The sequence below is a fragment of the Mus caroli genome, unplaced genomic scaffold (genome assembly GCF_978045245.1).
Source record: "Mus caroli unplaced genomic scaffold, Mus_caroli_1 scaffold_9, whole genome shotgun sequence".
In the NCBI taxonomy this organism is placed as follows: domain Eukaryota; kingdom Metazoa; phylum Chordata; class Mammalia; order Rodentia; family Muridae; genus Mus; species Mus caroli.
Window position 1 is genome coordinate 88,406,357 of NW_028227264.1, and position 19,735 is coordinate 88,426,091.

Sequence of the window (19,735 nt, forward strand, 5' to 3'; positions counted from 1 at the left end):
ATTGGTAACTAAGGGACCCTTCGGTGAGTGGTTCATGTAAAGTGGCTAATTTCTTACTGGGACACTGGGATAATTAAAACATAGATGGTTTATTCTGATAAGGTCAGCAGGAAAATTTTGTTTCCAAACGTACTGAAACAAATTAGTTTCCCCTGTTTGATTCAATCCTTTACCATTATATAATGGAATTCCTTAACTTTTTATTACTTGTAGTCTAACATCCACTTTATTTAATACGGGCAAGGCTAGTTCTGCTTCTTTTTGGATCCCCTTTGGATGAAATATCTAATACCATGTCTTGTAGGAAAGATATAATTGGGTCATTATGTTATTGATTTGGCTTCTGTCTTTTAATTGGAGATCTTAATCCACTGCAATAAGGTAATTATGCATAGGTTTTGTTTTTCTTTATCCACTTTATAACTTTATTTTTCAATTTTAAGGCAGATACTATAAGTTATGCTTGTTAATATTTTTAACCGATATAACCCTTTTAGATTTCAAGGTTGTTTCTAAAGTAAGATAGCTATATATACTTCTAATTGGACATATCAGTTTGATCAATGCTTGTGAATTTGTTATAATTTTAGTAATATTTTCTGATTCACTATATTTTTATATTAACATTATTTTTCTGCTTTTTATAGCATGATGAAATACCTGATTCACATATGGATGAATGAAAAGGATTATCCTTTACTGTCCTATCTTGATGGTTTACCTTGTGTGCAAGCATGGTTTTGAGATGCCATTTAGTCACTAGAGAAGTAGAACAGAGTTGAAACAGTGTGGTAGAGAGAAAAGCGCCTGTCCTCTTCACTCTTCTTTGAAATTATTATTACTTGTTCTGTCTGTATATCTATCTATTTATTAACTATCTATCTATCTATCTGTCTGTCTGTCTGTCTGTCTGTCTATCTATCTATCTATCATCTATCTATCTATCTTCTATTATCTATCTTATTTATCTATCTATCCATCCATCTATCTATCTTCTATCATCTATCTATCTATCTATCTATCTATCTATCTATCTATCTATCTATCTATCTATGTGGATTTTCAATACAGGGTTACTCTGTGTAGCCCTGGCTACCCTGGAACTCTCTGTAGACCAGGCTGGCCTCAAACTCAGTTATCTGCCAGCTCCAGCCTCCCGAGTGCTGGGATTAAAGGTGTGTGCTACCACCATTCTGTTATTTTGTCTTGTTCTGTTTTGGTTTTTGTGAAACTATTTTTCAAGACTCTGAATAAAATGTAAACCAGTAAACATAGTTAATTAGTCATCTAGAGGCATCAGAGTGTTAGGTTCAGAGAATTTAATAAGATAGTATGAAATCTATTTTAAAGCACATACTGCACAAAAGTAAACACACACCACAAGATCTTGGAAATAAGCACCACATATAAACTTGCTTCTTTAGTTAAGATTAGACAAATTCAGCAAAAAGTCAGAATCAGAATATATTATTTAAAATAATAACACAGAGTTTCAAATAATATAAAAACAATCTATCCCTCAAGGATTTAATAAAAAAGTGTTAATAATTAAAATCCAAATGTTGATTTTTTTTTTATTCTGAAAACCCATATTGGCCAAAAATTTGAGTAGTCCAAACCAATTTAGATAGCTGTTAAAAAATAACTGTATTGCTGGGTCACAAAAAGTATCTTAAATTGAGTATTTTCAGAAGTCGATATAGAATTTAGTTTTGCAATGCTCTCGGCTGTGCAAGGCAGTGTTCCAGCCATTAGCTGGCCATCCATCATGCTGTGATTGCTTCCAAAGGACTTAAATTATTATGTTTTTATATTCTGATGAAATCGGTTCCAAACTACATTACACACTTGGCTACTCTCATAATGGAATTCACGAAGCTCCAGGGCAGACGACAGGAGTGGAAATGCAGTGCTAGGGAGAGAGGACTGAGGAGGGACGGGCAGCTGGCCACTGAGCAAGAGAGTCCTGGGTGATTCTTATGTTCTCTCTCTCTCTCTCTCTCTCTCTCTCTCTCTCTCTCTCTCTCTCTCTCTCCTCTTGCTATAGCTTGTCCTTGCTTCTTCTCACTAGTGTTTTTTACTTAGTAACCTCATACTATTTTAGTTTGAAAGTGATTGGGAAATCAGAACACCAAAAATGTTCACATGGCACCTAAAATAAAAAATATATCCTGAGAGGGAATCCTCTGGCTAACACCCCTTAGTTTAAGTGTGTGGACATTTGTGTTAGGATAAAATTTTGTTAGGACACGTATCAATTATCAATAGGTTTATGGCTTAGCTTTCATGACACAGTGGGTGTTTTGTAATGTCAGCAACTAGACATTTTGCCCGCTCCATATAACCTCTTTTTTACTTTAGTTTACTTCATCTTTTCTTGGCTATCTTCTGAAGTGGATCTTGTTTTTAGCTGCATGAATTGCCCCTGCTCCATACACAGGGACAAACACAATGTACTTCTAGCTCCAATGTGTAGTCTGTTATTTCTTAAGGATGACTATAAATAAGATTATTATTTATTAGCATTAGTGTTGGGGATAGACCTCAGGGACCTGTGCAAGTCCAATATGCACTGCACTACTGTGTTACATCTCTAGACTGAAGGAATGATAATTATTATAATTTGAGATAGGACACTGTGTAGCCCAGACTGACTTTGAACTCATTATGTAATTGAGCTTAGTCTTAAACTCCTGATCCTGCCCCTGACTCACAAGTGCTGGGCTTACAGCTTGGTGCCATTGCATCCAAGGTGTGCAGTTCCAGGGCTTTGTGCACGTTAGGCAAACACTCAGACAACTGAGCCGTATCCCCCAACTAAATTAAATATTTTTGATAAACATTGAAATGAAAAAGACATTGGTTAAGAATACAGTAAGCATGCATTCATTGTATCCCACAGAGACTCAGAAACTTTCAAAGCTCTGATGTTTGGTTAAGTTACTATGAATCTGCTGTAGGGCATTTCAACTAGGGTCCCTTCCTTTGAATCCTGAGAGTTTCTCACCTCCCAGGTCTCTGGTACATTCTGGAGGGTCCCCCAACCTCCTACCTCACAAGGTTGCCTGTTTCCATTCTTTCTGCTGGCCCTTAGGGCTTCAGTCCTTTTCCCTCACCCAATACCAGATCATGTTCTCCTCTCCCCTGACCCTGTCTCCTTTTCCTCCCAGGTCCTTCCCTTCCTCTCTCTCCCCTTGTGGTTAGACCTTTTTGAGTTCTGTAGACTGTATCTTGGGTATTCTGTTCTTTCTTTCTCTCCCTCTCTCCCTCTCTCCCTCTCTCCCTCTCTCCCTCTCTCCCTCTCTCCCTCTCTCCCTCTCTCCCTCTCCCTCCCCCTCCCCTCCCCCTCCCCCTCTCCCTTTTCTCTCCTCTCCCTCTCCTCCCTTCCCCTCCCTTCCCCTCCCTTCCCCTCCCTTCCCCTCCCTTCCCCTCCCCTCCCCTCCCCTCCCCTCCCCTCCCCTCCCCTCTCCTCTCCTCTCCTCTCCTCCCCTCCCCCTCCCCACTGGCCCAAAGTGGCCCTACTGTATGGAGTGCTCACAAAAAGGGACCTGTCATGACTGCCCTCTGAAAGACCCAACAAGGAGCTGAAAGAGTCAGGTGTGGGTATTTGTACCCAACCAATGTACAGAAGCTGCTGTTCCCTGTGGTTGAATTTGGGAAAAGCTGGAAGAAGCTGAGGAGGGCAACCTTGCAGGAGGACCAGCAGTGTCAAGTAACCTGAACCCCTGAGATCTCTCAGACACTGGATCACCAACCAGGCAGCATACACCAGCTGATATGAGCCCCCCAACATATATACAGCAGAGGACTGCTGGGTCTGGGTTCAGTCAGAGAAGATGCATCTGACCCTCAAGACACTGGAGGCCCCAGGGAGTTTAGAGGTCTGGTTGGGTGGGGGTGGGGATATCCTCATGGAGACAGGGGGGCAGGGAAGAGGTATAGGATGTGGAATAGGTGGAGGATGAACCAAGAGGGGAATAAAATCTGGAGTATAAAATATAGTAATAACAATGATGATGATGATGATGATGATAATAATAATGTGTAAACTAAAAAAAAAGTTCCTATGAATCACCCTCCTTCTGAACTGGAGGGCATGAGGGCAGCAAGGCATGCCACACAATCTATTTTCAGTTTCCATGTGATGAAATGCCCATGAAATCATCACATCAACACAAATAGCAATTGCTGATTTTTTAAAACCATTTCTGATTTTGAAACATCATTTTCTAAATTAAGAAGTCCCTATGTTTTTAAAATTTTGAGCAATGAGTAATCTGTATTTCATTAGCTCAGTGATTCCAAGTTCACGTAGTGATCATAGGTGAAGTTGTTTATTATTGAGTAGATTCAATTCTCTTGGGAATTACACAGGATTTATTGGTTATAGAACCTTGATTTTTTTCAGACTTCTCCCTTTACTAGGTTGTATTTCATTTTAAAAATATATGTTTTTAATTGAAACAGAATCATACCATTTTTCTCCTCTCCTTTCCACCATGCAGCCCCTCCTGATACTCTTCCTTGAACTCCTCCAAAGCTTCCCATTCTTAAGTTAAAAGCCTCTTTCTCTTTATTATTGTTTTAATATACACATACATATACACATATACATACACATATACATATATGTGCATGCATGTGAATACACAAATACATATAAATACCACCTGCTGGATCTGTTTTGTTCATGACCATCTAAAATGTATCCCTGTGCGTATAGCAGGATTCTGTTCCTTGGTCTTTAAAAAGTCTTAGTCCGCTTCTAAAGATGTTAGCATTTCAACATGATAAGTCACATTGAAGATACCATTTGCATGAGCATGAGCAGAACAATGCCTTGGACATCTAATTCATGCCTGACACTGCTCAGCACATACGTTACCTCAATTATTTCCTACTACAAACCTCTAAGGTCAGTATTTTTATGTCCCTCTGACCTCAAAGCCTACCCTTGTTAGCTATTATTTTTCTGTTGTACAAATGACAATAATTTACTGAATGCCAGCAACGTGTCATGTGCTGCTCCCGACACGAGGGCATAGATAGCTACAGTAAAATTAAGCCCAAGAGAGAAAGGGCCATGCTTTTATGGACCTACGGACTGTGGGGAAGATAGTAAATGAAGTCAGGAGTATAATGGAGGCTGAGAAAGGAAAGGTACAGAGAAAAAATAAAGCAGGCATGGACGCAGGGGATCATCAGAGGGCAGGAGCAAGGTGCACTCTGAAACCCAGTGATGGGAAGCCTTTGTAAAAGAGGTAATATTTGAACAAAGAGCAGGAGAAGGTGGGAGAGTGTGGTATGCAGACCCTGGGGAGGGGAAGGGAAGGGAAGGGAGAGGGGTGTTCTGGAGAGAGCTAACAGAAAGATGAATGCATGAATTTTTACTTTGAGCAAGAGGAAAGCCATGGACCCATAAACCTTCGGAGGAGCTACATGACTGACCTGTGTGAGACATGTTCCATGTGGTTTCAGCATTGAGCCAAGATTGAAGTCAGGTGACCTAGAGGCTGGGAGACCAGTTATAAAGCCACAGAGATAACCCAGGTAAGAGGTGCTGGAGGCTTGGCTCCGGGGATGTGTGAAAAGTGGTTACATTCTGCCTTTGAACTTTGACCCTCATGTCTCAGTCATGTCAGTGCTGAAACTACAGATGCGTGACACCAAACCTACAGATGCGTCACACCATACCTACATGTGGATGGTGTGGGAGATAGATGTATGAAGGACAATGCTAGCTTTCTTTTAGTTTGAATATCTAAGAGGGAGGCTATAGGAGGAACTGATCTTGAAGGTAAGATGGGGAGCTGTATTTGAAAGAAGAATGGAGATGGCAGGGCCTTACAGATTGGCTCAGTAGGTAAAGGCACGTGTATCTAAGCCTAATTTATCTTTGATACATCCCTGGTTCTCACATGATGGAAGAAAATAACCATCTCTTCAAAGTGGCTCACTGATTGCCACGTACACACTGTATCCTGCATGTGCATGTATGTGTGTGTACACACATAAATAAATAATAAAAGCATTAAAATGAAAGCATTGGAGATTGCCTAGTAGGCAGTTTCATATGTAAATCCAAGGTTCAGAGGAGAGACCTGGCTTGAAATATGTAGTGGCAAGAAGTCTGAACTCAACATGAGCAGTATATATCACTTTGACCTTTTCCTTATGTGGCTCTTTGGATGTGGCTATAAGGATGATTTGGGTACGCTCTGCTCTCCCTTATTCTGAATGAAGAAGGGTGGGAGCTGACTCTGCTGAGCTACATTACAGCTTCTGGGCTGGATTTTCTAAACACAGTCTTAAATGTCACCAATGGGAAAATCAGTGTTTTCTTATGGACTAAACAAGGTCCAGGAATGTCCCTGCCTTGTGCAGAGAGTCCTGGAGCCTAGATTTGAGTCAAGTCTTTTACATACTGAGACCTACATGTCAGGCTACCAGTGCTTCATCACAGATCATCTGCCTTGGCTGTCTCTTTAGGAACAGAAGAAAAGCATCCCAGCAGCCCACGAGGTCCCCCATTTGGCTTGTCTCTCACTTACCACATTCAGCAGCATAATGATACAAAAGTTGATGCATACTGCAGTCCCTGTGGTTGCAACCTGAGAGTTATTCCTGATTAATGCCCACTTAAAGGCAGCGAACGTGCTCACAGTCACCACCCTGTAAATGACGATCCCGAACACAGCAGCGATCACCACGCAGATCTGGAAGGAAGGTGGAACAAACCCAGTAAGGCCTTGAGGCCAGGTTTCAGGAAGCAGATTTTCGTTCTGATAAAGTGAGAAAATCCAGAGGTGCTGCTGCTGCTTCCAGACTGCCCCCACAAGAGTGCACTTTCCATCCTGGGGAGTACTTTCTCTGTCTGGGTTTTCTGACCAAAGAGAAGAAAACCACATTGCGTGAAAGCTGAAGACGTGCCCAAGGGAGGGTGTAACACTTGTTAAGGCAGAATGATTGAGTGATAAGACCAACACATATTAATTATAGAAGCCTTGTCATGCTCCTGATTACAGCAGTTTGTTTCCTATTCTTATTCTAGGACATAAATAAAGACCCCCTTGTGTGCTGCAAGACTCCTTAGAGACCCACAAGGCACCATTCTCTCTACTCTCTGGGGACCTTGGGTGTTTCATTTCTTGTAAAAAATATTTGTTTATTTACTTATTCATTATTTGGGGGATCTGTGTGTGTGTGTGTCTATGTGTGTGCACTCATGGGCATGAATGTCATGGTATATGTATGCAGGTCAGAGAACAACTTAAAGGTCAGTTCTCCCCTTCCACCTGGGGGGGGGTGTTCAGGTATCAAACTCAGGTTGTTAAGCTTGACAAGCCCTTTATCTGCTGAGGTATCATGTCAACCCACAACTCTTCTTGCTTCAAATGAGTTAAGCATTCTCAATCTTCAAGATGATTTCCTTTGTCTATTACACCCACAAACTCACCTTCTGCCCAACGTGTACATGAGTGCACACACACACACACACACACACACACACACACACACACACCCCTCCCTACACACACCTGCACACAGCCCAGTGAACACCTCCCAATCCCTCTTTACTTCTCAGCCCTCTAAGAACTACTGAGAACTGAACGTTTCCAGAGCACTAACCCATTGATGTTGCTGCTAGAGTATGGTGCATGCACTAAATAGGTACATCCTCTTTCAGGAGGCTACTTATCATTTCTAACAATCTGGTTCATTGCCATCAGTTTCCTCCATTAAAAAGTGAAGCCCAGAAGCAGGGACAGTATCTGTATACTCCTGCCATGTGTTGTTGAATAAATTAACTACATAGTAGACATGCAATACCTTACTATTAGATGCATACTAAGACTGAAGCATCTCTCGTTGAAGATTCATGGCACTTGGGAATAGTTTATGGTCTCTGTCTACATCTCTATAAAGAATACAATATGATACCCCAGTTTTTGAGCTTTCATTCTGTTGATTCCTGATAGACACTGTGGCCCATTTAATTATTTAAAGCTGAATTTCAAATCCAGTTCCCACCGTAACTGATCTATAGATTCTCTATTGATCTATAGATTCCTTTCCTTACAGTTTGCTTTTGTATAAACTTGGTTTTCTACTAACTTCTGGTGTGAATTATACAAAAAAGCTGGAGTAGGAGCCTCAGCTAAGACTGAGGCTGACAGGATGACAGTAACATAAGAATGGTTAAACAAATATTTTAATCCTAGAGCTATTGATAGGTAGACAGACAAAGTCTACACTCAAGGTCATACCTGATAGAAATTCCACACTAGAGTAACCTAGTGGATTAGTGTCAAAAGACAGGGCATGGCGATACTACTAGCCAATAGCATGACTTCACTACAGCCTCAACCTCCTATCTGCAGGGTCTGTGTTTATAGAACAGGAAAACCTAATCTATATATCTAGATCTTATCTGAGAGATAAGCCAGGAAATACAAATATGTATGTAGAAGGCAAAGCATGGCACAGTTGCTTACAGGTGGCACCTGAAGAAGGCTGTGGCCTTGAGTCTTTCTGCTATCTGCTTCTCCTGTCAATTCCATATCTCACCGGCTAAAAAGGAGTGGATTGCTCTGGTTTGTGGAAGCTTTGCCCTATGCTGTCTCAAGTTTTTGTTCCTTTCAATAGAGTACAGTGAATGAATCAAGAGGTATGAGTAGACTTATGAGCAGATCCTGGGCGATCCTTTAACCTTTTGGAATCTTAGCTGATGTTAAGCTGTTATTACATGTTATTACATGGCAACAGTAATACCGTTTCTGACCAGCAAATGCAGTAATGAGGATTAAATAGTGTACTGTTCGAAAGTGCTTTAATAACCGTGCAAGTAACCTGGTGGCATGATTACTGTTGCAGCAATAAGGGTTTGTACCTTATAAGACTAAAGAGATTTTAAAGAAAAGTTTCAAACCATGAAGAATATTCCTGATGCAGAAACGATAAGTCTGCTGCATTTATCAGTAAATGCTTGATAAGGTTCTGGCTTTCCCGAAATGGGATTCATCCGCTCTTTCTTGGAATACTTGGCTTCAAACTGGGGTCGTATTTCTTCCTGAAAGACAAGCAGACACATCCTTATGTGCTGGAGATGTACAATAAGAACAATTCTTCTTTTCCCATCATAAAATGTAGCCCATAGCTGCCACAACAATCAGCCAGTTAATAAAGTAGGCTTGGAGACACAGGCTTAAACATTTGGAGATTGATTGCTTGAAGAATAGCCATTAAGATGGTGATCAACATTCATTATCAAAATTGATGCAAGTAACAGTTACAGTGTTCTGTTACTATACAAAACTCTGCCTGCAGAAGCAGTGCTATTTCAAACTAACCACATGTCCTATACCTAGTGTTTTAGAACAGCTAAGAAATTGTCATGTTTATTACTAGGAAAGGACATGGACAGTTGAGCAAAGAAGTCTTCTGAATAGACAAATGCTCAAAATTTATTTTATGATTTACAGACTGTATCATTCTTAGCTTTCTTTTTTAAACCTAAAATAGTTTTTAAATGATTTGTTCATTTTTATTTTATTTGCATCGGTGTACTGCCTGCACGTATGTCTGTGTGAAGGTGTCAGATCCCCTGGAACTGGAATTACAGACAGCTGTCAACTGCGATGTGGATGCTGGGAATCGAACCTGAGCCATCTGGCAGAGCACTCAGTGCTCTACACTCCTGAGCTATCTCTGTAGCCCTAGTTTTAATTTTTGTGTACATAGGTTTAGATAACTAAAATCCACAGTGAATTTATATTTTAATGCACCCTTATGAGGGGTGTTCAACCTTAACCAATAGATACTAAATGCATTGTCTAAATTACTTCCAAATGTGGCTGTGTATAGGCTCCCTCAATCTCAAGCCAAGCTGAGGTTTTTGTTTTGTTTCACTGAGCCTTATCCCAGGGTGACTACTTGGCAACTAAAAGGCAATTATGGGATTAGGAAAAGATAATCAGCAAGAGAACACACCAGAGTGCTTCTGGTTAATTAAGAACATGATCTACTTGAGAGCCTAGAAAAGGATGGAAAAAGAGCAAAACTGGGTAGGCTGGAGATTAAGTCCATGTGCACAAAGTGCTCTGATGAAGACAGAAAGCGAAGGAGACAGAAGGGAATTCTGGAGAATGGAGAATGGTCCTAGCTTGAGACTAGCCATGCCCTGCAGGGAGACAGAGTTCCAAATATGCTTGGCTCCTTTTACTCTATTTCAGGCAGTGTAATTTCAGGATACAGAGAGATATTGGCTTTTCTGTTTCCTTGGGAAACTCTCAGTTTCTCAGGATACAGATGTAAGGGCTGCTACCCATGAACTCATTGTTACACTAGACAGTGCCTCCAAACCCAGGAAATCATTCTTTGAAGAATGTTTATAAGATGTAAGAGTTAATGTCTTTCAGATTAATAAGAATTACTGAAATATTCTAATGTCATGTATGAAAATTCCTTGTTGTACATCTTAAATAGATATAAGCACACACACACACACACACACACACACACACACACCCCAAACCAAACCAAATCAAGCCCAAAACAAACACAAAACCAAAGGCAAAAATTAAATGAGCCAGGGACTTTCGTGGGAATAGAAAAAAAAAAAACCATCAAAATGACCTTCCTTGTAAAGCCAATCATGGGGGCCAACATTTTCATAACAGATGTTTCTAAAAAGCCTCATGCTAAAGAAACACACACGTGTCTCTCTAGGAAAAAAAATACCAATAGTAGATGTAAGAAGATTGTATTTTTTTTTTTTTTAGTTTATATGATTCCCAAATCTAGCATGGCTCTTACGATTTGGGACTTAGGAGAGCTAAGAGAATATAAGGGCAAGGATGGATGAGGCCCTGAATAAGTAGGGTCCAACAGAAGGATATGGTAACCAAGCTTAGCATGAACAAATGGGTCAAGAAAAGACAATCAGAATTGGGCACAAATTAGGAAAGCACATAATATATTGACCTGGTAGGGGTAAAGGGGCCAAAAGTGGTTGGGGAGTGTGCCAACAAAGTAGATTCCAAAGGACTAAGCTTGCCCTCTTTGGCACTTGGTCTCCAGTTGACCCCACATGTGTCCACACCACCAACAATGCTACCTGGAATGGCTTTTCCTTAGTATTTAGCCCTTGATGTAATTCTGAGTTTGTGCATAACTGGGGGCTACTGTGGGTCCTAGCTCATAGAAAAATTTCCTATAGTAATTCTCTAAGAAGTGGTTTTTCATGTGCCCAGTGATAGTAGATAAACAACTGCCTCCTTCTAACATACAAAAAATGAATGGTATGTAAGGATTGTCCTCCTGAATCCTACCTATCAGAGGAACAACTGGAATTTTAACTCACTAGCATGTCAAAATGGTGCTTGAGCACAGGGGTTTGACAGAGTATTGCTAAGTGACATCGGACTTCCTCACTCCCTCCTCATGGTAAAGCTTCATTATGTAAGCTTCATTATGTAACCCAGGCTGGCCTTGACTTGAAGACCCCTGCCTCAACTTCCCAGATGTTAGGGTCATCAGCATGTCACCCAGATCTTCCTTATATAACTTAAAATTCCTTCTAAAGACAGGTATTGAAAATGCACTCTGGATAACCTGACTTCCATCATCCAGTGCAGGGTGACAACCCAAGGGCTGTAGTTTTTGGTGGCCTCTGAGATAAGCGATGCAGGCATGACCTGTGATATGAGATTCTGTGGTGTGAGTGACACAGACATGTCCAATGATATCAGATACTCTCAGGTAAGTGACACTCTGAGGTAAGTGACTGACACAGACCTCCTCTTCTTCCCAGTCAATCAGATCCCAGTCATAAGCGATCACTGCTCGGCGTCTCTTCCAGAATTCCAGGAAAACAGTAGCTGGAACAGAGAACAAAGGTAGTTTCAAACAGAAAGCCATATCTTTTTCAATGAGGAATGAAGGCAATGCAGATCACGGCAGCTGTTTGGATCCTCCCTCTTTAAATCAGAATTTACAACTCAACACCATTTAATAAAAAAAAAAAAATTCTGAGAATTACTAAACGTGAGTCAGGTATAATGAAAATTAGAGATTTTTGCCTAGAATTAAATTAAGATGCCTTGCAGGCTAGAGCAGAATAGATTTAACAGAGGCAGAGCCCTTGGGATAAATAATGAAGGAAACTTTCTTATCAATTTCTTACCTACCGCTATGGTATTTATTAAATATAAAAGGCATCCAGGAGCAGAAAACCCCAAACTCTGCCTACCTTTGATGGACAGTAATTTCTTACTCCCAAATCCTCTTCAGAGATGAGCATACAAAATATCTTAACCATGCTTAGATATATATGAATATATTTGCATTTAATATAAATATCTTAGCTGCGAATGGTGGTGCATGGCATTAATCCCACCACATAGGAGGGGAGGCAGAGTCAGGAGAATCTCTGTGAGGTTGAAGCCACTCTGGTCTACATAGTGAATTCCAGGACAGACAATACTATATAGACAAATATTGTCTCATAAGTAAATTACAATACAAATCCTTTTGTAATAAGGATGTTAAAGTGTGATTGAAGAACATGTAGTTACAGTTCTTGGATGCTTTTTCCATCAACATCATCAAAATAATAGCAACGTTTAAAACTAAGTTACACTTCTCCTTTGTCTGGCAAAATTTACGACTGCCACTCCCACTATTCTACTGAATAGGTGTTGCAGCAAGGATTACCAACCATTCTCTGAGATACTTTCTTGGTGCACAACAAAAGACTTGTTGCTGGGAACATGTTACGTAACTACACTTCATAGGGTAGGGCTGTCTACACTGGACTGAAATGGTCACTTTTTTTTCACTTAAGTTGTATTGCATTATGATGAGAAAAGATACATAATTTTAATTTATCTGAATTTGTTAACATTTAAAAACATATTTTGAGTAAATAGACTTACATCACATTCTTCTTTCCCTTTGTACCCCAACTCCTCCCAGAGAACCCCCTTCAAAACCTGTAATACCTTTTGGTTTTTATCATATTCTTTAAAATTTATAAAATATTGTAACAATAAAAATGAGTATTATAAAAGTTGTTTGATATAAAACAACAATCAATTGAACAGTCTGAAATAGATGTTTGTCTACAACATTACTGTAAATACATATTTTTTTCTCAATATAAATTTTCAATAACTCCACATATATTTACTGTATTTTAAAATAATATATCTTTAGTTGTTAACATAAATAGATAAAGTCCTTTTGTTTGTTTGTTTGTTTGTTTTCCTTTTAGTAGAGCTTAAAATCTTGGCTCTTATTGTAAGAGTGGTACAAACACAAAATAAGAACAGTTTTTGGACATTGGAGTTCATTGTAATAAGGCTGTACTTGAGTGTCCCTCACATCATCAAAGGATTTTATCTCCATAGTAGATAAGCTAAGAGTTGACAGTTCTGCTGCACCAAGGAATGAATTGTAGGCACAATTTTTGGATACAAACTTCCTGCTACGGTCAAAGCTATTTGACTTGAGTGATTGTCATCATTCTCAGCCCGCAGGGAACAGGTTACAGTCATTTAAGAAATGGTGTGTGTATTAAGATGGTCTATCCATGAAGTCATTCACCAACTGTTTTGATGTATGGCTCTGCTTGGAGGGTGGCACAGACGTTAGGTGAGGGTAAGATTCTGGTTCATTGGCTGTGATGATTTTGAAAAGTATTCGTCTCAGAATAAGAGTAACTTATAAAGTCCTCTTCTTCAAAGTTGATACAATAATTATGAATATTGTATTAGTCAGGGTTCTCTAGAGTCACAGAACTTATGGATAGTCTCTATATAGTAAAAGAATTTATTGATGACTTACAGTCGGCAGCCCAATTCCCAACAATGGTTCAGTCGCAGCTGTGAATGGAAGTCCAAGGATCTAGCAGTTACTCAGTCTCACACGGCAAGCAGGTGAAGGAGCAAGAGCTAGACTCCCTTCTTCCAGTGTCCTTATATTGTCTCCAGCAGAAGGTGTAGCCCAGATTAAAGGTGTGTTCCACCACACCTTTAATCCCAGATGAAAGGTGTAGCCCAGATTAAATCTCCTTAAACTCGGAGATTTAATCTTCTGGAATCCATAGCCACTATGTCTCAAGATCTCCATACCAAGATCCAGATAAGGATCTCCAAGCCTCCAGATAAGGGTCACTGGTGAGCCTTCCAATTCTGGATTGTAGTTCATTCCAAATATAGTCAAGTTGACAACCAAGAATAGCCACTACAATCCACCCCTTGTCAACTTGACACAAATAATATCTCATGTTCACATGAAACAATAACAAGTTTGTGAATACGCCTAACATGATATAACTATCCCTCGTACAATCGCAAACGCATTTGTAAATTTACAATGGGGCATTCATATTACTTTATAATCCTCGTTTCTGCAACTGGTTACGTGGCCTTAATTGGTATTTATAACTACCTTCCTCTACTACCCATTCTGTATTTCCTTCACCTTCGGCCAGCACCTCAGCAGGTCTTGGCTCTTTTCCTGGAGGATTGACCCATACCTTCATTCCTGATGGGTCTGCGTCCTTTGTCATCCTGCTTGGATTAGGCTGTTGTAGTTTCCCATTGACTTTAATCACAGGACATGGTAGTACTAGGAGACGCCCTAAGGGATCTCCTACACTCCAGACATAATCTTGCTTACCTCCATTGTGAAGAGGTAATCCAATTTCCCCATGGTAATCTGGATCTATCACTCCTCCTAACACGGTTATTCCTCTTTTAGCCTGTTGGTTTAAGGGCATTAGAAGCCCAAAATGACCAGGGGGAAGTCTGAGCTTCCAGTTCAATGGAATGTTTGTTGTAGCTCCTGGTAGGAGCACTCCCCTCTCTGGAGCCAAAACTTCTAGGCCAGCAGAACCTAGAGTTATGGGGACAGGAAGCAAAAATTTTCCTAGAGGGTCACTAGGAGTGATAGTAAGTGGAACTATTCCCTTTTCCACCCCTTGATTCCTGGACCCATGAATCCTGGCTATGGGTGAAACTGTACCATATATGGAGCGCTGATTCAAAGCATATACTGCCTTCTGAAGAACTCTACCCCAGCCTTCCAAGCTGTTACCACCTAATTGGCGCTGTAACTGTGTCTTCAAAAGGCCATTCCATCTTTCTATCAGGCCAGCTGCTTCAGGATGATGGGGAACGTGGTAAGACCAGTGAATTCCATGATCGTGGGCCCACTGTCGTACTTCTCTGGCTGTGAAATGAGTTCCTTGGTCAGAAGCAATACTGTGTGGAATACCATGACGATAGATAAGGCATTCTGTCAGTCCATGAATGGTGGTTTTAGCAGAGGACTTACGTGCAGGAAAGGCAAATCCATAGCCAGAATAAGTATCTACTCCAGTAAGAACAAAACGCTGTCCTTTCCATGAAGGAAGTGGTCCAATGTAGTCAACCTGCCACCAGGTTGCTGGCTGGTCACCTCGAGGAATGGTGCCATATCTGGGGCTCAGTGTTGGTTTCTGCTGTTGGCAGATCTGGCAATCAGCAGCAGCTGTAGCCAGGTCAGCCTTGGTGAGTGGAAGCCCGTGTTGCTGAGCCCAAGCATAACCTCCATCTCGACCACCATGGCCACTTTGTTCATGTGCCCATTGAGCAATGACAGGGATGGCTGGGGAGAGAGGCTGACTGTCCACAGAACGGGTCATCTTATCCACTTGATTATTGAACTCCTCCTCGGCTGAAGTCACCTTTTGGTGAGCATTTACATGGGACACAAATATCTTCACATCCTTTGCCCATTTGGAGAGATCTATCCACATACTTCTTCCCCAGATGTCTTTTTCACCAATTTTCCAATTGTGATCTTTCCAAGTCCCTGACCATCCAGCCAATCCATTGGCTACAGCCCATGAGTCAGTGAATAATCGTACATCTGGCCATTTCTTCTTGCAAACAAACTGTAATACCATGTGTACTGCCCGAAGTTCTGCCCACTGTGAAGATTTCCCTTCACCTGTGTCTTTCAGAGTTGTCCCAGAAAGGGGTTGTAATGCTGCAGCTGTCCACTTCTGGGTGGTGCCTGCATAACGTGCAGAGCCATCAGTAAACCAGGCCCTAGTCTTTTCCTCTTCAGTCAGTTGATCATAGGGAACACCCCATGAGGCTATAGGCGCATGCTTGGCAGCAGATGGCATTGTAACAGGAGTAGAAACCATAGGCATTTGAGCAACTTCTTCATGTAACTTGCTTGTGCCTTCAGGACCTGCTCTGGCCCGATCACGTATATACCACTTCCATTTGATAATAGACTGCTGCTGTGCGCGTCCCACTTTATGACTTGCAGGGTCTGATAGTACCCAGCTCATAATGGGTAATTCAGGTCGCATAGTAACTTGGTGTCCTATTGTCAAACGTTCAGTTTCCACTAAGGCCCAATAGCAGGCCAAGAGCTGTTTTTCAAAGGGAGAATAGTTGTCTGCAGATGATGGTAGAGCTTTGCTCCAAAATCCCAAAGGTCTTTTCTGTGATTCACCTACAGGGGCCTGCCAGAGGCTCCAAACAGCATCTCTATCAGCCACAGACACCTCAAGTACCATCGGGTCTGCTGGGTCATATGGTCCAAGTGGTAGAGCAGCCTGCACAGCAGCCTGGACCTGTTGAAGGGCCTTCTCCTGTTCCAGGCCCCACACAAAGCTAGCGGCTTTCCGAGTCACTTGATAAATAGGCCTAAGTAACACACCCAAGTGAGGGATGTGTTGTCTCCAGAATCCAAATAGCCCCACTAAACGTTGTGCTTCTTTCTTGGTTGTAGGAGGGGCCAGGTGCAATAACTTATCTTTCACCTTAGAAGGAATATCTCTGCATGCCCCACACCACTGGACTCCTAAGAATTTCACTGAGGTAGATGGTCCTTGAATTTTGGTTGGATTTATTTCCCATCCTCTGATACGCATATGTGTTACCAATGAGTCCAAAGTGGTTGCTACTTCCCGCTCACTTGGTCCAATCAGCATAATGTCATCAATATAGTGCACCAATGTGATATTTTGTGGAAGATCCAAACGATCAAGATCCCTTCTAACTAAATTATGACACAGGGCAGGAGAGTTAATATATCCTTGAGGCAAAACTGTGAAGGTATACTGTTGGCCTTGCCAACTGAAAGCAAATTGCTTCTGGTGGTCCTTATGGACAGGTACTGAGAAGAAGGCATTTGCCAGATCAATAGCCGCATACCAGGTGCCAGGAGATGTGTTAATTTGCTCAAGTAACGAAACTACATCTGGTACAGCAGCTGCAATTGGAGTTACTACCTGATTTAGTTTTCGATAATCAACTGTCATTCTCCATGATCCATCTGTTTTCTGCACTGGCCAGATAGGAGAGTTAAATGGAGATGTGGTGGGAACCACCACCCCTGCATCTTTCAAGTCCTTGATAGTGGCAGTAATTTCTGCAATGCCTCCAGGAATACGATACTGTTTTTGATTCACTATTTTCTTTGGCAGAGGCAACTCTAAAGGCTTCCATTTTGCCTTTCCAACCATAATAGCCCTCACTCTACAGTTCAGGGAACCAATATGAGAATTCTGCCAGTTTCTGAGTATATCTATCCCAATTATACATTCTGGAACTGGGGAAATCACCACAGGATGTGTCCGGGGACCTACTGGACCTACTGTAAGTCGGACATCAGTCAAAACTCCATTAATCACCTGCCCTCCATAGGCCCCTACTTTAACTGGAGGGCCACAATGTTTCTTGGGATCTCCTGGGATCAGTGTCAACTCAGAACCAGTATCCAGCAGACCCCGAAAAGTCTGATTATTTCCTTTTCCCCAGTGTACAGTTACCCTTGTAAAAGGCCGTAGGTCCCTCTGGGGAAGAACTGGAGAAAGGGTAACAGCAAAACCTTTGGGTGTCTTATCAGGATCCTTCCTCAGGGGAACCTGGCCACCCCTTCATTCAAGGGGTTCCGGATCTGCAAACTGGCTCAAGTCTGGAAATTGATTCACTGGCCGAGATTGCTGTTTACCACGATCTAATGTAGCCTTTCTTTCATTTGTTTGAGAATTTTTTTGTTTATACAAATCAAACAAATATGCAGTAGGCTTCTTATGTATTTCATTCCTGGAAACACCATGATTGACTAGCCAGTACCAAAGGTCCAAGCGAGTCATGCCATTATAAATTTCACCTTTCCTGTGCTGACCGTTACTGGGTCTGTCATTATAAACATTCTTTTGCCTACGCTGTCCATTATAATAACTAGGATCACCTTGTCTCCGGCGATTCAATGCTGCCACCTGGCCCTTGTTACCTCGGAATCCAACTAAACCCAGTGAATTTAATTCATCTAATTGAGCAGAAGCATCTCCAATGCTAAGATCTGGCACAAGGAAAAGGGAAAGAACAAAACCCTTCAAATGTGCTGGTGCCCCTCTCACCAATTTGCGTCTTATAGAGCTGGTGAAGGGCATATCTTCTGGACCTTCCCATTGTGGACAATTAGGCTTTACACAATATATCCACTCTAGCATTGCAATTTCCCTAAGTCTTAAAATCCCTTCATCAACACTAAGCCATGGAATATCAGGCATCTCCAAGTCATTTCCAGTAGGCCATCTTTTGATAAACACCTCAGCCAACCATTCAAACAAACTTTTGACACCTTTTTTAACCATGCGAGCTTCCGTATTAAACCTAGAATCTCTACTCAGAGGGCCCATGTCAATAAACTCAGCCTGCTCTAGTTTTATGTTCCTTCCACCCTTATCCCACACCCTTAAAATCCATTCCCACACATATTCACCAGGTTGCTGTTTGAATGAATTAGCAAACTCATTAAGCTCCTTAGTAGTGTAGCGAATTTCCTCATGGACTACACTTTCTACCTCCCCTCTAGGAGCCTGTTTTGCTTTGAGTCTGGTTACAGGTCTAGAAGAAACTATTGGTGGGCCTTGAGAAACATCAGTAGTGAAAGTCATTGCTGGTTTATCAGACTCTGCAAAATTAATTTCCTCATGTGGGGAAGGCATTATTTCAAGGGGTGGGGCTGAGGGTACTATTTCCTCAGGTGGGGCAAACCCTTGAGAATCTGAAGATTCAAAATTCTCAGCTTCAACATGGTCTTCCCACACATCCCCGTCCCAAGTTATAGGATCCCATTCTTTGCCAATTAGTGCCCTTACTTTAACTGTCGACACATTCTGAGGCTGAGACTTAAATTTTCGCTGTAGTTCAGCCAACCTTACAATGAGGGTTTCAGTTTGATTTTCTGCAACCTGAGCTCTATTGCTGCAAGAGAGAAGATTCTCTTCAAGGACACACTTAGCAACTTTTAGATCGTTTACTTGTGTCTGGAGCCTTTCGATTTTATCACACAACTCCTTCCTTTCATTCATCATTTTTTCCCCAGATACTAAGAGCAGCCAGCCAGTAAAATCATTTTCTGATTTTTTCCCCATCTTGTAGAAAGCTTTGTGCACTGAATCACCTAATTCATTAAGAAAATCAAGGGCATTAGCTTCTTTAAGTTTGAAATATAGTTTCAACCATGGGTCTTCAAAATTCTCTGAGCTCCCAGGAGGGAGAGAATCTAGAGAGGTTTCAGTAGTTGAAAGTGCTGGTGGCTCAACAAGCCAATTCCAGTATTTTAAAAGATTCATCCTTGTACTTCTGTTACTCTAGAACCACTCCTGGTACCAAATTCTGTATTAGTCAGGGTTCTCTAGAGTCACAGAACTTATGGA

The 19,735-nt window shown here is 41.3% G+C and overlaps 1 protein-coding gene across 6 annotated transcripts in view; it reads right to left on the reverse strand.

Moving 5' to 3' along the window:
- Positions 1 to 19,735, reverse strand: part of Ano4 (anoctamin 4) — a 408,979-nt gene that overhangs the window by 31,290 nt on the left and 357,954 nt on the right. For all 6 annotated transcript variants that reach the window (XM_029482967.2, XM_029482966.2, XM_029482964.2 and 3 more), the window contains 3 exons: positions 11,797 to 11,879; positions 8,930 to 9,070; positions 6,552 to 6,716 (listed from right to left, as the gene is read on the reverse strand). In XM_029482967.2, coding sequence (XP_029338827.1) covers positions 6,552 to 6,716; positions 8,930 to 9,070; positions 11,797 to 11,879 — 389 coding nt within the window. The remainder of the gene's footprint in view (positions 1 to 6,551; positions 6,717 to 8,929; positions 9,071 to 11,796; positions 11,880 to 19,735) is intronic.